The sequence below is a fragment of the Amblyomma americanum genome, unplaced genomic scaffold (assembly GCF_052857255.1).
Source record: "Amblyomma americanum isolate KBUSLIRL-KWMA unplaced genomic scaffold, ASM5285725v1 scaffold_30, whole genome shotgun sequence".
NCBI lineage: Eukaryota > Metazoa > Arthropoda > Arachnida > Ixodida > Ixodidae > Amblyomma > Amblyomma americanum.
This window is the reverse complement of record NW_027526502.1, coordinates 459553-473852: the sequence shown is the minus strand read 5'-3', so window position 1 is coordinate 473852 and position 14300 is coordinate 459553. Positions and strand designations below refer to the sequence as shown.

General features: G+C 45.8%; 1 protein-coding gene across 4 annotated transcripts in view; it reads right to left on the bottom strand.

The window, feature by feature from the left end:
• The window catches only part of LOC144112028 (protein phosphatase 1L), a 56896-nt gene extending 45834 nt beyond the window's left edge, over positions 1 to 11062 (bottom strand). For 3 of the 4 annotated variants that reach the window (XM_077645104.1, XM_077645105.1, XM_077645106.1), the window contains exons 1-2: positions 10620 to 11062; positions 7087 to 7212 (exon numbers count right to left, since the gene is read on the bottom strand). In XM_077645104.1, coding sequence (XP_077501230.1) covers positions 7087 to 7212; positions 10620 to 10925 — 432 coding nt within the window. In that variant the 5' untranslated portion in view covers positions 10926 to 11062. The remainder of the gene's footprint in view (positions 1 to 7086; positions 7213 to 10619) is intronic. The other variant, XM_077645107.1, reaches the window with a different exon arrangement.
• Positions 11063 to 14300: the final 3238 nt, after the last annotated feature.

Here is a 14300-nt window from a genome sequence, read left to right as displayed (position 1 = left end):
GTTGGAGTTGACAATGCCCTCTACGCTGTCTGTGCACTGCGTGCCTTTCGCACCTATGCCGTTTATCTGTGTGTATATATTTGCATTCCTTCATAATACAATTTAGTTGCAAGACAGTGCTTGCTTTGTCCCCCTTCCTGTGTCTTTCGTCCCTCCGCGCTGAATTTACCGCCAAAATGAACTACAACCAACTCGCCCAACTCACCATTCTTATGATGACATAGTTTTGCCAAAAACCAGTTTCGGTTTCCTAGTTTCTGCTGTTTTAAAATACTTCTACTTGGAATCTTGAAAAACTGTTCTATGTAGCGGAGAGAGGGGCTTTAAAGAATGTGATGTGGCCATTACCTCAAAATGGTAAAAAAAGAGCGCTGGAGTTGACCTTTAAGCAGAGAAACACCAATTCTGCATTTGCTATCGCATCATACCCTTAAAGGGACACTGAGAAGAAATTGAAGTTGGCTTGTATCGATAGAATACCAGCTCCTGATCACAAAAACGCCGCTCTTACTGAAAACAAAGCTCTTGTAAGGTAGAAAATAGCAAGAACCAAAATGCAGGTATCGCCACCACACGCCGATCTCACAAGTACAAGCGTGGTGACGCCATACGACAAGAGACGCCACCTTGGAGGAATTTTCCTTCCTACGTGGGGCACGAATCTGTGAGGCTGACCAAGGTAGGTTGCGCGGTTTTGATGTAAGTTTTATTTTAAAACCAATAGTGCGCTTTTATCACACAAGGAAGGCAGACAAAAGACAACCTGAATGTTGGAAGCAAAGAAAACCGATGCTTGATGGCGCCACAGGCGGCCAGGAGAGTTTAGATTTGTTATGGCGCTTCGCGTCTATGAGCTTTGCGTGCCCCGTGGCTTTGTTTTTGACGCGCCTCGATTTACAAGCGCCGAACAGCAGAGGAACTCCAAGTGCCGCTTCAAGTGCTAGTTAACCTTTGAATGAGCCTGTTAAGGCTTGTCAGATGATCGCCACGGTCGATGAAAAACTATGATGGCACGATGGTCGGTGATCGTACAAGGCAGCACTTGTGTATTCGCACGCTCACCCAGCGAAACATTCCCGGCTGTGCCAGTCAACTTCAAACTACTTAACGGAAATCGTTTATTAGGGATGGGAGACAAGGTACAAGGCAGTTCAGAAAAATTGCTGATGGCCTAGCTCTGTTAGGCCAGGGTATACATAGCGAAAGCGCGGAGATTTCTGCATCAGAAGAGTGCATTCACTAGATGCGCCTTTATTGATGGTTGTAACTTGAGCCGTTGTGGCGGAGTGGTAGCGTCTTCGCCTCAAAAGCCAAAGGCCCTGGTTCGATTCCGAACCTCGGCGCATGGTTTCTTCTTTTTATTCAGCGAGTGGGCGGGGGGCTTCAGTGGCTCCCATAGATGCCACCACCGAATACGTTGGTTAGCGGTTGCGTAGGCTCTGTTAAGGCGCGTTTAAGCTCTGGCGTAACGTGCGCGCGCTGCACGGCGACGTCACGCCAGCCAAAGCGCGACCCTCTATATTCCAACTGTGCTTGACCGCCGACGCGTTCGCCGGCTTCGGCGCACTCTGACCGCACTGGTGGGGAGACTTGGAGCGTGTCTCTATTTCGCGCCGAGTGCGCCAGCCACCGCCGGCTCGGCCAGACTGATTCGGCTCAGCGGCGAGGTGCGCGTTGTGACGTAATTCAATAGCTTCGGCAGTTGGGCAAACCTGTTCTTTTCGAGCTTGGCTAAATTAATCCATTCACAGTACATATCTGAAGGTACATGCAAGTGGGTGAGAGAGCCCGATCCAGTGGACCCGTTGGATCTAGCGGAAGCCGTTGAAGCGTCGTGCGCCGTCTTTAGTTTCAAGCCGCCGACTTTAAATGCGACCGCCCTTGAGCACCCATCCGTTTTTTGTGGAAAATCAATAAATAACTTGGCCCTTGCAACCGTGGAAGACCTCGACGCCGCCTGCTGCGCCGTGCAACCGCGCCGTTCAAGAAATTACAATCCGTCGGCCCCAAAGCCCCGGCCAGCCTCCGATGGGCTCAAGGCGCCGACCTTGTGCTGGCCCCTCGCGACTCTCCGCACTGGGGTTATGATATTTTGCTTGCAACGGCTGCTCACTGAGGAAGGGAAAAACGACCCGCTGGCGCCTAACCTAACCTTGCTCTCTCAAAAGCATCGCACACTCTATGAGGCTGAGATTGCTGAAATGCAGGCCGGAGTTTTTGCGAGAACTACGTCGCCGGGTTCGGGAACGGGATCCATCATAACGCTGGCAAGACGCCGGTGCAAACGTAAACGAAGCGACGGTAGCGACCCCCGATAGATCCCTTCAACGTGCAGCGGCGGTGGCTTTCATTTCGGCAGCTGCTAGACTGCACTGCTAGCCGCCAGAAATCACGGAGCCTCCGTTTACGTCACGCTTCACGTCACTCCGTGCTGTGATGTCATAAAAGTTCTCCGTGACGTCATAAGAGTTCTTGAGTTTGAATCGGAGCGGCAGGAAAAACTTTTTCAACTTCGAATCCAAATTTCTTTAAAATAAATGTATCTTTCGCTCCCGGAAAAGCGGCAACAAAGCCATGAAATGCCGAACTACCAGATTTTGTTAACAAAAAAAAAAATTGATAGGGTTTTCCTCAGTGTCCCTTTAAGGTGGAGCGCGTTACAGCGTCGACTGCCTTTGCAAAGTTAGTGCACAGATCAGAAGGGGTGCAGCAGCGGCGGCCATGTAGAGCCATGCAGAGGTAGAATTGCCAGCTGCATGGCATCGGGTTACATCACGCTGCAGCACGTGGAGACTGCATTTACGGAGTGGGTGGGCTTTCGCCTTCGCACAAGTAAGCAGACTTAAGTGTCTCTGCAGACTTTTAATGTAATAGCGTTAAAGGCCCCATTCCCCAAAAATCCGGTGTCAGCGTTGTGAGTGAAAAATCACGGCCGTGGTTCTGGCAGGTGGTCCCCAGAGAGAAAACTCGGAGGAATGTGGGCCACCTTGAGGCATCATCACAACCTGCCCACTGGATGGTGAGCAAGATGCTCCCTGTGGCAGTTAAATAATGATTGGTCACTGCGGTCAGTTTCGATTGCAAGACTTCGTCTCAGAGGCCTGGGACATCTGTGCATGCTGATAAATTTCGTTTTACCGTTCATATTGTATTTTATGCAGTGCACTTGATCTGTAAATGATGAGAGTGATTTTATTTGGTACATTAGGGTCTTTGCAACATACCGCCAAGATGTTTTACCCAATGCGCCAGTACATTTTTTATTATGATGATGTCAAGGAAAGCCCGTCCCCCGTTTTCACCCAAAGAATTTATTCGCTACCCACCGCAAAAAAAAAAAAAAAAAATCTCGAGAAAAAGAGGAGCTGCAAGCTCTGCTATAAAAAAACAAGAGCAGAGCTCTGAACACATTTAATGTGCAGCACATCCCGTATGTATACCTCCACTTCATGTCCTCGCCCGACTGCTTTCTCTAGCGGTGCAGCAGTCATATTCCATAACTTGAAAGGCCACAGAAAGTGCAGTGTACATATTATACACGCAGCTGAAAATCACAAGAACGGCAGCTAAGCACATGTGAAATGTTTAGTATATTTTAATTTTAATATAATCGATTTACGGCTCAATGTAGCGGCTTATTTTTGTTTTGCTTGTATTCTTTCTTTGCGTTACCAGCACATTTAACCAACAAATTTTCGAAGTTTTGCACATTCACCTCTGGCGTATTTTTCGTTCAGAAGTATAATCAATATGATTATAATGTACAGTGCATTTAGCACTCTTTGAAGAAATTTTTATTTTAAAACACTCAAAATCGGTAATTTTTTTTTTCATGGTAAGGAAAGAGTTTAAGGATTAAGGACTAAAGACATCAAATTTTCCTTGCATGTTTTCTTCAAAAGATTGCGTTGGACATTAATTACATGGATCACCCCACTATATTGGCCTACGACTACTAAATATAATTTATAATTAAATTTCTTCTCTTATGCTTTTCTGGTTTCATCAACTGAACGATGGCTATGACATGTACTTGATCTTTAGGTCAGGTGAGGAATGAAGAAAATGGCAATGTAAATGCTCATATGCAGTTCTAGTTCACTACAACATTCAAACTAGCCTGCTTCAAGAGCTGGAATGACAACAAACAACATAACAGTTATATTTCCATTTTTTTCATGCATCATGTGATCTAAAGTCAACTACGTATCACAGCCATCGTTATAGAATACACTACAGCTAACTACATGTCGCAGCCCCCTTATGTAATACACCCAATCCCGGGGGCATTTAAAGTAATAATAAAGTGAAGTGAAGTGAAGAAACTGAAAAAGCGTCAAGAAGAAATCCAATCAAATTATTTAGTCGTTGTAGGCAAATATCATGGGACGATCCATGTATTCTAAAGGCTAACGCATCACTTGAAAGAACAAAACATGCAATTCAAGTTAGCTGTCTACAGTCCTTTGATTGCCAATGATAACTTGTAATAGAATCCCTAGGTGGACTTCAAGGCTGTCCCCCATTCGACCTGCGACAACAGCACTCTCTCGCATGGGGACGAAGACTGCAGTGTGACCAAAGACACTACGGCTGTCAAATGCACATTAAGGTAATAGCACAGAGTTTCAGATAGAATGAAAAGCTCTTGAGCCAGTGCGCACTGCGTGTTCTTTACAGAGAATGTGATATGAGCATGACGTGGCTTATGTGAAGAAAAAAAAGGTAAGTCTGTCACAGGAACGTGACATCACCTTGGCTTTCGCATGCTTAGAGGTCACAATGAGTGTAAGTCGTTATCCTTAGTGCCCCTTTAATGGCGCAATGTGTGCAACTGCTCTGACGTACCCATCCCTGTCCATATAGTGTGCCTGTTTGGACCATGTGACGACAGGCGGCAGAACACTAACGAGTGCACAGTGATGGCACTAACAAGCTTAACCTCGCAATGCCCAGTGTATCGAATTTGATACAGAGCATAAAAATGTGAACAATTTTAATTTCTGCTCATAACAGTACGTCAATTGCTAGTATATTTGAAGTAATGGTCTTCTCCAACATGTTCATCAATGCAAGGCAAATGTGTTAGCTTCCAGAGATACAGGAGGTTAGCTGAAAGATAAATGCGTGTAAAAGCTAAAACTAATGGCAGAACAGCCAGAAATTTGTGGTCGTAATGCTGCATTGGCAGGGGACAGAGAAGTTTTGAATTTTTCTCCAAATTTATTGAATGCACCTGGGTACTTGCGCGCAGTTTTATCGACCTTCCGCCTTCAGAAATGATTAAGGTCACCTAACATTAATTATGTTGTAATCAGCTTTTCCTTGATAAATATTTGCACCTCTGTAATGAAGGGACCTTATAGTGACTAAATCATGGAAGTTCACAACTTTTTTCCAACATTTCCAGTGCCTTGGCGTTATAGGATTAACTGACACTGAGCACAACTTCATCTAATGTGTATTCGCCGTAAAAATAATTGTTTGGCTCTTCAAGGCTACGCTGATGTTCATCCAGCAGCAAAAGGTGCACTAGTGCTGAGAAAATCTGACTAAAAATTGTCCTAGATCCTCAAATCAAATTTATTACATTAAGCCTGAAAAGGACTCCATAACCACCATCTGGAAGCAAGAGGCAATGTGGCCTAGCTGCAGGGATCTGCACACTAAAAGCTATCACCACATCACAGTTTTCTTGCAAGAAAGAGCAGTGGTGCAGATACATGTTATTTCATTTTTTGACATTTTGTAGTGATTTATAGACGCTTTGTTTACAGTAAGAGTAGCATCTTTGTCGCTATAACACATAACTTTGTTGATACAAAGGACCTTCAATTTGTTCTCAGTTTCTCTTTAGGGATCATCGTCATAAGAAAAAAAAATGGCTGTGGTTTAGCTCTGGTTAAACATCAAGTGACGCGATAGCTACATCGGGCTGAGTGGAACTCATTCACTCAGTTGAATTGCAAAGTCAGTCTTTCGCCGCTCCATTTCGCTGAGCGTTCCTTCTTCATCTTCGTCCCACTTAACCCGGCGCATGCGCACAGCTGTTGCAGCTCAGTTTAGGTGACGCGTAACACCGCCACCAACCCACGTGACCAACGGCCGCACCATGTGACCAACCACGTGACCAACGGCGCCGCCATGGAGCTCGAGTGGTGCCACGCTGAAGGGACGAAGAGATAGCGTAGTGTAGCTATCGCTACAAAAAAAAAAAAGGCTTCCCAAGGATGCACCCAGTGCAGAGAAATATCCCTCCACAGAACCATGTCAACACAACATGCAGCCATTAAACGCGTACCTGGCTCAAAAATTTTGGGGGACACTTAAGGGCATGACACGACAGTGTTAATGGGTCCCGGCAGCAGTTCCCTTTGCGCTCACAGACACGGAGGACAATGTTTCTATATTATGTGAAAGGCCACACGACATACATATAAAGCCTTACTTTAACCAAGCTGTACAAACGTGTCAGTGTGGCCTATGAGTACAGTCTCCAACTGACAACCTAAGGTTCAGGGGCTTGACTTCAGACTAACTACTCCAATTTCCTTTTCAGCAAATTAGTTTACTTTACATACTTACATGACCTATTAATGTTTGAGCCATGTTGTGACCTTATAATCTGCTGTTTTCTAATGTTGAACCACATTTCAAATCTGTCGTTTCACGTGTGCCATAGCTGACTTTTTGAACAACCCAGATTTTTCGCTCACGTCACCGCCAGATTTTCTGTGACACCGGACCCTTAATGCTATCATGCTAAAAATTTCAAATGCTTCACACGGGCAGATCTATGTATTCCTCTGCATATCATCCTCTTACAACTCTGGCATGCAAGCTCTGGAGATGAATGGTTGGCCTGACCTCCCCATCAGACCGAGTGGTGCCTCACTGCAGCAGAATGGACATTTGGGTGAGTTTGGTTCTGGTTCATTCCGGACAAAATTGATGCAAACAAAAAGGAGGATGAGCGCAAGGTAAGCACTTGTTCACTCTTCAACCTTGCACTTGTATGTTTTTCTTTTGCACTGTTTTATTCCCTTAAAGAATGAAAGATGCCTCGCCATGCACTGTGGGGCTCACCTCGCCACCATGGCCATCGAAGACCCCATACAGATGGAGGTTGTGTGGGTGATCACTGAGGATGCTGAAGCGGTCCTCCATGCGGGGCCGGCGCCCTTGGAGTGCAAACACCCCCACGTGCTCTGCCTGTGAGCACAAGAGGTTTTCTTTTTTAACATGCAGCGTACAGCACTCTCAAGAAGATCAACACTAAGATTTGTCCACAAAGGAGAGACGTGGTATCTGGGTCTGCATTTTTTAACATATTTTTTTCGTTTTCTGGGACCAAATGCTTCGCTGTGTAGAGTCAAAATGAAACAGAGTTTATACTGTTTATTCCAGTGTTGTGCAGGATGTGGAAGTAATAGGCAAACTGGGGTGCAGAGATTATAAGGTGGTGAGGTGTAGAACTAGCCAAGACTTCACTAGGGAATGGGGAAAACTAGTCGAGAAAAAGCACATGCTTGGGTTAGTGGTAGGAGGGCAAAAGTACAGGAGCTCAGGATCTCACTCAAGAACTGTTTCACTTTAAGCGAGGAAGACAGCCTTAGTGAACAGGCAATGAATAACAACCTTACCGATATAATCAGAGTGCGCAGTAAAAGCCGGAGGTGAGGATGCTAGCAAACCCTTCTAGGTGACAAAGGATCTCACTGGGAAATGCCAAAGCATAGAAGACCCATGTAACTGGCAGAACAGTCATCAATAAATGCAGGCCAAGTGACACAACGAAGTAGGATATCGAGAGGAATAGTAGAAGCCTAAAAAGAAATTATGCATGGACAAAATCAAATGTGTGCACCGAAAGAAGAGGAGAGAACTGGTATTAGCAACACAGATAGGACTTAGCTGAGAAATGATACACGGATTTATACAGCAGCCGAAACAATCAGAATGCTAATCAAGGAAGCAATGAAACTGAGAAAATAAATGTTTCACGGGAAACAAAGGAGGAAGTAGGGAAAGCCTTAGAAAGGAAATGTGATGGGACCGAGTAACTGCAGATCTGTTCAAGAATGATGGAGACACTGAGCTAGAAAAAGCTACTAGCCTGCATATGCAATGTGCCACGACTGCAAGCATACCAGAAGCACAGGAAAATGCCAATACCTCATTAATCAACCACATAGGGGATGTTAAGGGGACTGACAACTGGACAAAATTTTCCATGAGATTATGTCAGAATCGAAAAGATCTCGCCATGTACGTCAGAACTGAGCGCAGCAACATCGAAGAAACGAGAATTCCGAACTTCATTTCGTGTTGAATATCGCAGACAGTTGAAGAAACGAGAATTTCCAATTTTATTTGGCTATGAAAATCACAGACAGACAGACAGACAGACAGACAGACAGACAGACAGACAGACAGACAGACAGACAGATAATTATTAGCCTCCCTTTTGCACTGTGGTGGCGACAAGTGTCACCTAGCCATTAATTCTAGCGTGCTCAATATCTTCGGATGAACTGCAAATTTTCGTCCCCCTACTAAACTACTCTCCTGACCTTCTCCGCCAGTCCTCTAGCCGTCTCTTACCTGTATCTACTTTTTGAAAATTGAGCATGTCCGGGCTATTCCGATACCCAAGTGCTTCGTGGATTCCTGCGGTGGCATCGTGCACTGAGAGTCTTACATTGGATTAGAATATGTTTATCGTTTACCTGTCCTACATGCAGCAATAGCAAAAGTCTTCCGTGGTGTCAAATTTTTACTGGTAACACTTCGTCCTCAAGCAACTTGCCCTAGCCTCGAAAAGTAAACCACTCCCTTGAGGTGGAACATTGCCACTATTGCTGTATTTCACTACGTGACCATGTCTCAGTAAAATATTACTGATTTGCTGTTAAGTGTGTGTTTTTTTTTCTTCCCTCAGGTTAAGTCATATTTCATGATTTACGTTCTCTCTAGTGCACTCCGCGCTGAAAAGCGATGCTCCGTTCACATTGATGATGAAGTGTTTTTACCTTCTTTCACTAGATGGCCCACAGCGCTTTGTATTTCTTGGTTTGAAGCAGCAGCCACGATCAACTAAACCTACCTCTGACAGGCTGTATGTTACTGTGATGCAACAGCTTTGGGCGTGGAAGCTTAAATGAATGCTACTCTATACTAAAACTGCCTCATTAAAGAGACTGACAACTGAACAAAACGAGTCACAAGATTATGGCTGAAATGAAAAGATCTTGCCTCACATTGTAAGAACTGAGCACTGCAATGTTGAATAAACGAGAAATTATAATTTAAATTTGGCACTGAAAATCTCATAAAACAAACTGAAGTGCTATCTTGTGGTGGAACCTTGCCGTCACCGTGCATCCCCCCACTTGCTGAAAAAAATTGGATGTTTGAAATTGAGTAGTCAGTTCAGTTAATGCCTAGTGGCTAGGGGGATATTAATTTTTAGTTTATCAGTTTCGGCAATGCGCAATAGCCACTGCACTTGCTGATCGTGGTTTTTAGCATCGGGATACATAAAAGTTGGCGCATCCACCGACAGAAAAATATCAGTGGAAATTCCCTATGGTTTTTCGAACAAAACTGTTGTAGAATTGAGTACTGTAGTAAGCCTTCCATTGCTCCGAAAAAAATTGGTGCTTAAAATTTAGCTGCTCGTCTCTTTAAAGACTTGAAAAATTCGCCCAATTAGGTTATTCGCAAGGTACTTTTACTAAGGTAATGGAACTGCAGCAACACTGGACTTCAATCAACCACGGGAGTAAACTGGTTTTTGGAAGGGAAACTCAACGATAGACCATCTTTACACATCAATCTGGCCCAAGAAAAATGTGCACAATAAAACCGTCCCCCGTACACAGCCTTAAAAGATTGCGAAAAAGCATTTTATTCTGTCAAAACATCCGCAAACAGGCAGGCATTGCATAAGCAGCCCATGTTGGGGTATGTTTGTTGTGAGAACATATCTACAGGAACTGCAAATCATCAATTGCCCTCCACAGAAAAGTGGTACACAACAATCTCTCCACTGCTATTGACTGCATGTTCACACAAGGCATTCAGAGGGTTAGATTAGGAAGAGCTGGGGCTAACAGAGAGCGTCTTAGTAATCTTTGATTTTATGATGCTATTGCTCTGCTAATTCAGCGGAGGTATTGGTGTGCGATTCAGGACCATACCACTGAAAGCAGAACAGTGGGACTGAAAACTAATATAAAGAAAACTAAAGCAATGCTCGACAGCCTGGAAAGGGACCTACAGGCAGCGAGATATAAATCTGTTAGGGCAATTAGTGACCGCAGACCCGTTGAAGGGACTGTTACAAGAAAACCCCACGATAGGATCTCCTTAAACATCATTAAGGTGCTTGTAGTACATAAACTGCCATATCATTCCGCAAGTGCTTTGCAAAAAACACAATACTGGCTCTTCAAAACAACTTGACAGACCTTACAGTGTCGTGACACGAGCCGCATATTTTCTCCCCGAAATACTTTCCACCTGGAGCCACTCTCTGACATGGCATGCACTGAGATGCATTATACCTGCGAGGTTGACAGCACTGCGTTTGTGAAGCCCGCCAAAGGAGCACCGACCTTGGCCTCCCAGGAGCGGCGCTCGGGCGGGCCGCGGCGCAGCATCTGCTTGACGGCATCGCCCCGCAACTCGCAGCGTCGCAGCAGCAGCCGCAGCCAGGCCTCTGTCGTCGATTGGCAGAGCAGCACCGCCGCCAGCAGGGCTACGAACACGGCCAGCGTGCCCGGCCGCAGCACGTACAGGCGCAGGTAGAAGGCGGCAGCATCCGCCATGGGCCGCAGGTCGGCGCGGGCCGCGCGAGAAACCAGACTCACGTGCGCCCAGAAGATCTCCTGCACGAGCTCGTCCTCAAGCTCGTCTTCCATCGCACCTACGCTGTCACCAAGGGACTGCCCGTCGACACAGCGTAGATACAGGGCTCCTCTATGGAAACATTACGATGCCCGATGCGACAACAGCGGCGAGAAAGCGAGCGGCCGAGCAAAGAGTGGATTGGGTTGGATCGGATCGGTGACCTTAATGTTTGTCCACTAGGGGGCTGGGTGGCGCATCGGGAGCCATTAGAAATAAATAATAATAATAATTGGTTTTGGGGGGAAAGGAAATGGCACAGTATCTGTCTCATATATCGTTGGACACCTGAACCGCGCCGTAAGGGAAAGGATAAAGGAGGGAGTGAAAGAAGAAAGGATAATAGGTTCCGTAGTGGAGGGCTCCGGAATAATTTCGACCACCTGGGGATCTTTAACGTGCACTGACATCGCACAGCACACGGGCGCCTTAGCGTTTTTCCTCCATAAAAACGCAGCCGCCGCGGTCGCGTTCGAACCCGGGAACTCCGGATCAGTACATTAGAAATCGGCACTGGGAACATACAGGATCTTTAAAGGGGCCCCGAAACACATTTTCAGTGCAATGTTTTTCCTGTTGGTTATTCAACTTTAGCTTCGAAACTCCTCGGCGCGCCCGTCCACGGGGAGGAGCCGGCCCGCCGCGGTTCCAGCCACCGCGGCGCTGCGGTCGACGGTTGAGCTGTCGGAGCAAGCGTCGTCTGCTAGCACCTAACGTTTCGCTTGCGCAGGGGTTTCCGAGTTCGCTGGAAGAATGTTTGTTCAGCGACTCTCTTCGACAACTAGGAAATATTTCAATAAAGCACGCTTGTTTTATCGCGTGGATAAAAGTTTGAGTCGGGTTGGCTTGTTTTTTTTTTTTTTTTGGTAGCACTATGTTGCGCGCCCGCTCCTGCTAGCACGCAGCAAAGCGATGCGTCTGCATGCGGCGTTCACCGCGCCGACATCTGCGACAAGAGTGCACTCGAACTAGTGTGCATATGGCGCTAATTTAGGCGTGTTGCGCTATAATTTGAAATGCACTTTCTCGTCATCTGTCGTGTCAGGCCACCGTAGCTCCATGCACACGTGTCCCGGCGACGTCCAATAATTTTAAGTGCGCTCAGCGCCCCGTTCTTCTGGTTTACGTTGCTGCTCAAGATGCAACATTCCTCAATGTACTGACTCATGATATACTCTAACTGCAGCACTGGGCAACGCACCATCGTTTTAATGCGAAAATTTCTAATGAAGGATCGCGTATGAGGGAAAGCAATCACCAAATATGAGTGACACCAAGAAAACTATTGAGAATATTAAAAGCACGAGATAAGCTATTAAAAATGAAAGCAAGGACTTGAATTTATTGCCAGTTTATACTGCGGACATATTTAGAGGTACACTCCTACGAGCGATCTTTTTACTTTCCTGGCGGTGTTATGCTGCTCCAGCCTCGCTCTGGGCCCGGGCGACCGAGACGCTCTCTTTGCACGTATCTTTTTTTTTTCATCTTACTTCCGCAAAAAAATGCATGTATGTTACCGAATAAAAATGAACAAATTGGGCTCATCTAGCGTTCCAAGCAGCTTATTGAAAACTGATGCTCAATTGTCCTGAAGGTAAACAGCCTCTTCATTCTGTTTCATAAGAAAATGCACTTGCAGAAGATCAGGCTCCGGTTTTAAATGCGGCAATAAAGTAATTTGACCTTGCGAGATCTTCTAATTCTGAGGAAGTCGTAGGGTGGGAAGCACCGTTTTCGGTAATAGCTGCGAGATACGTGCTCTCCAAATAATTATGAGACTCACCTTTCATATAACATGACCTAGAAGATACTGGTTGTGTGCTGCTATAAACTCCGTCCACCCTCTTCGGCGATCGTCGCTTTTTGAAGGCAAACGACAGGTGTATAGGCAGGTTTGATCGGAAATCGCGTAAAAACGGATTTTTTCTTCAGTGCCCCTTGTGTATCTCCACGACGCCACCATTGATGTCTACGCTTTTACGCTAAGTGATTGTTTGAAACTTAATCACATATAATGTGCGTTTTCTCGAGCAGCCTGACAGCGCAGGGGTTTTCCTGTTTTTCCCTAGTGAGCAATAAATTGCGGCCATTCTTACATATCCTCAGCTGCTGGTGCAACCGTGCATGAAGCAGGCAGTTATATTTGTTGAATATCAGACAATCGGAGAGGATAAAATAGTGCCGCACCCCTTAAACGCTCGGAAGTTCATTAAGAATAACACTTCCTGGTCACAAGGAAGAGGCTGCATATGCATGAGCGGTAGTGTCGTCCATTACACCTTTCAAACTTTTCGTTGATAGATATCGAACTGCGAAGGAGAACGGCTAGCCGTTACTGAAAGCCATGAATGGCATGACATCTCAAGAAAAAAATAGACTGGACGTAGAGTAAATATTATACCACCATATACAACGAGATGAGCGCTGTCGCCCGCACCGCACGAAGCCCACGACCGCGCACGCGTCGACTGCAGCGCCGTCACACTCCCTAGAGGCAAGTCGCTCCCGGCTCCGGCGGGAGACTTTCGAACCTCAAATATATCTATAAACGTTGACGCTATTAGCATCGGTCGTACCGCGAATACTGTGGCTTTTAATATTTTAATTAGCTCGCAAAAACAAATTCGTGGCGCTGACGGTGTGTCACCATACAATGGCGGTTTTTAGCAGCGGATATTGCGAACTTGATGATGGGAAAAAGAGTAAATATACTGCAAATGGGGTTAAAAACTGGAGATACGTTTCGTCAAGTTTTTGTGTTTTATATTACATTAACAAAACCAGCTTGTTTGCCCTAAATAAAACCACTGTAAATCAAGTAAAACAAAAACACGCCACCAGAGGCACTGGCTACTTTTTGCATCGATTGGTGACTAAAAGCAAGACAGGAGTAAAATTTCACAAGACATAGCTAGGTGGCTTGAGCCACCGCCCGATTTAAAGGGTTCAGCCGTATCCATCCATCCATTGAAGGACTTTGCGCCTTTCTGTAAACATCCTACGACCTAGCACTAAGCACTTGTGGCTACTCTCTAACAAGCGTTTGCGGGCAGGTGGGCTGGAAACGCTGATTGGTCAAACAAAATGTGACGTCACGCCTAAAACGTCACGTGACGTCATGGTTACGTGGTTTTTAATGACGTCATGTCCGGTTGGGAAGAGAGATATTTTCTCTAGATTTTTCTCGGTATTCCCCACGGTTTTGACAGCGCGCGCGGGTTCAAAAAGCGCACCTGATGCGCCGCGCTTTCACACACTGCATGCGCGTTTCTATATTTTTATTATATATGATATCCTTGAACTGCTGGTGTATTATTTTAGTGCGCTCGAACGGCGCGCTTCGTTGTGCATTTATTATAATCGCCACTGCCTGGCGGACCCGATAC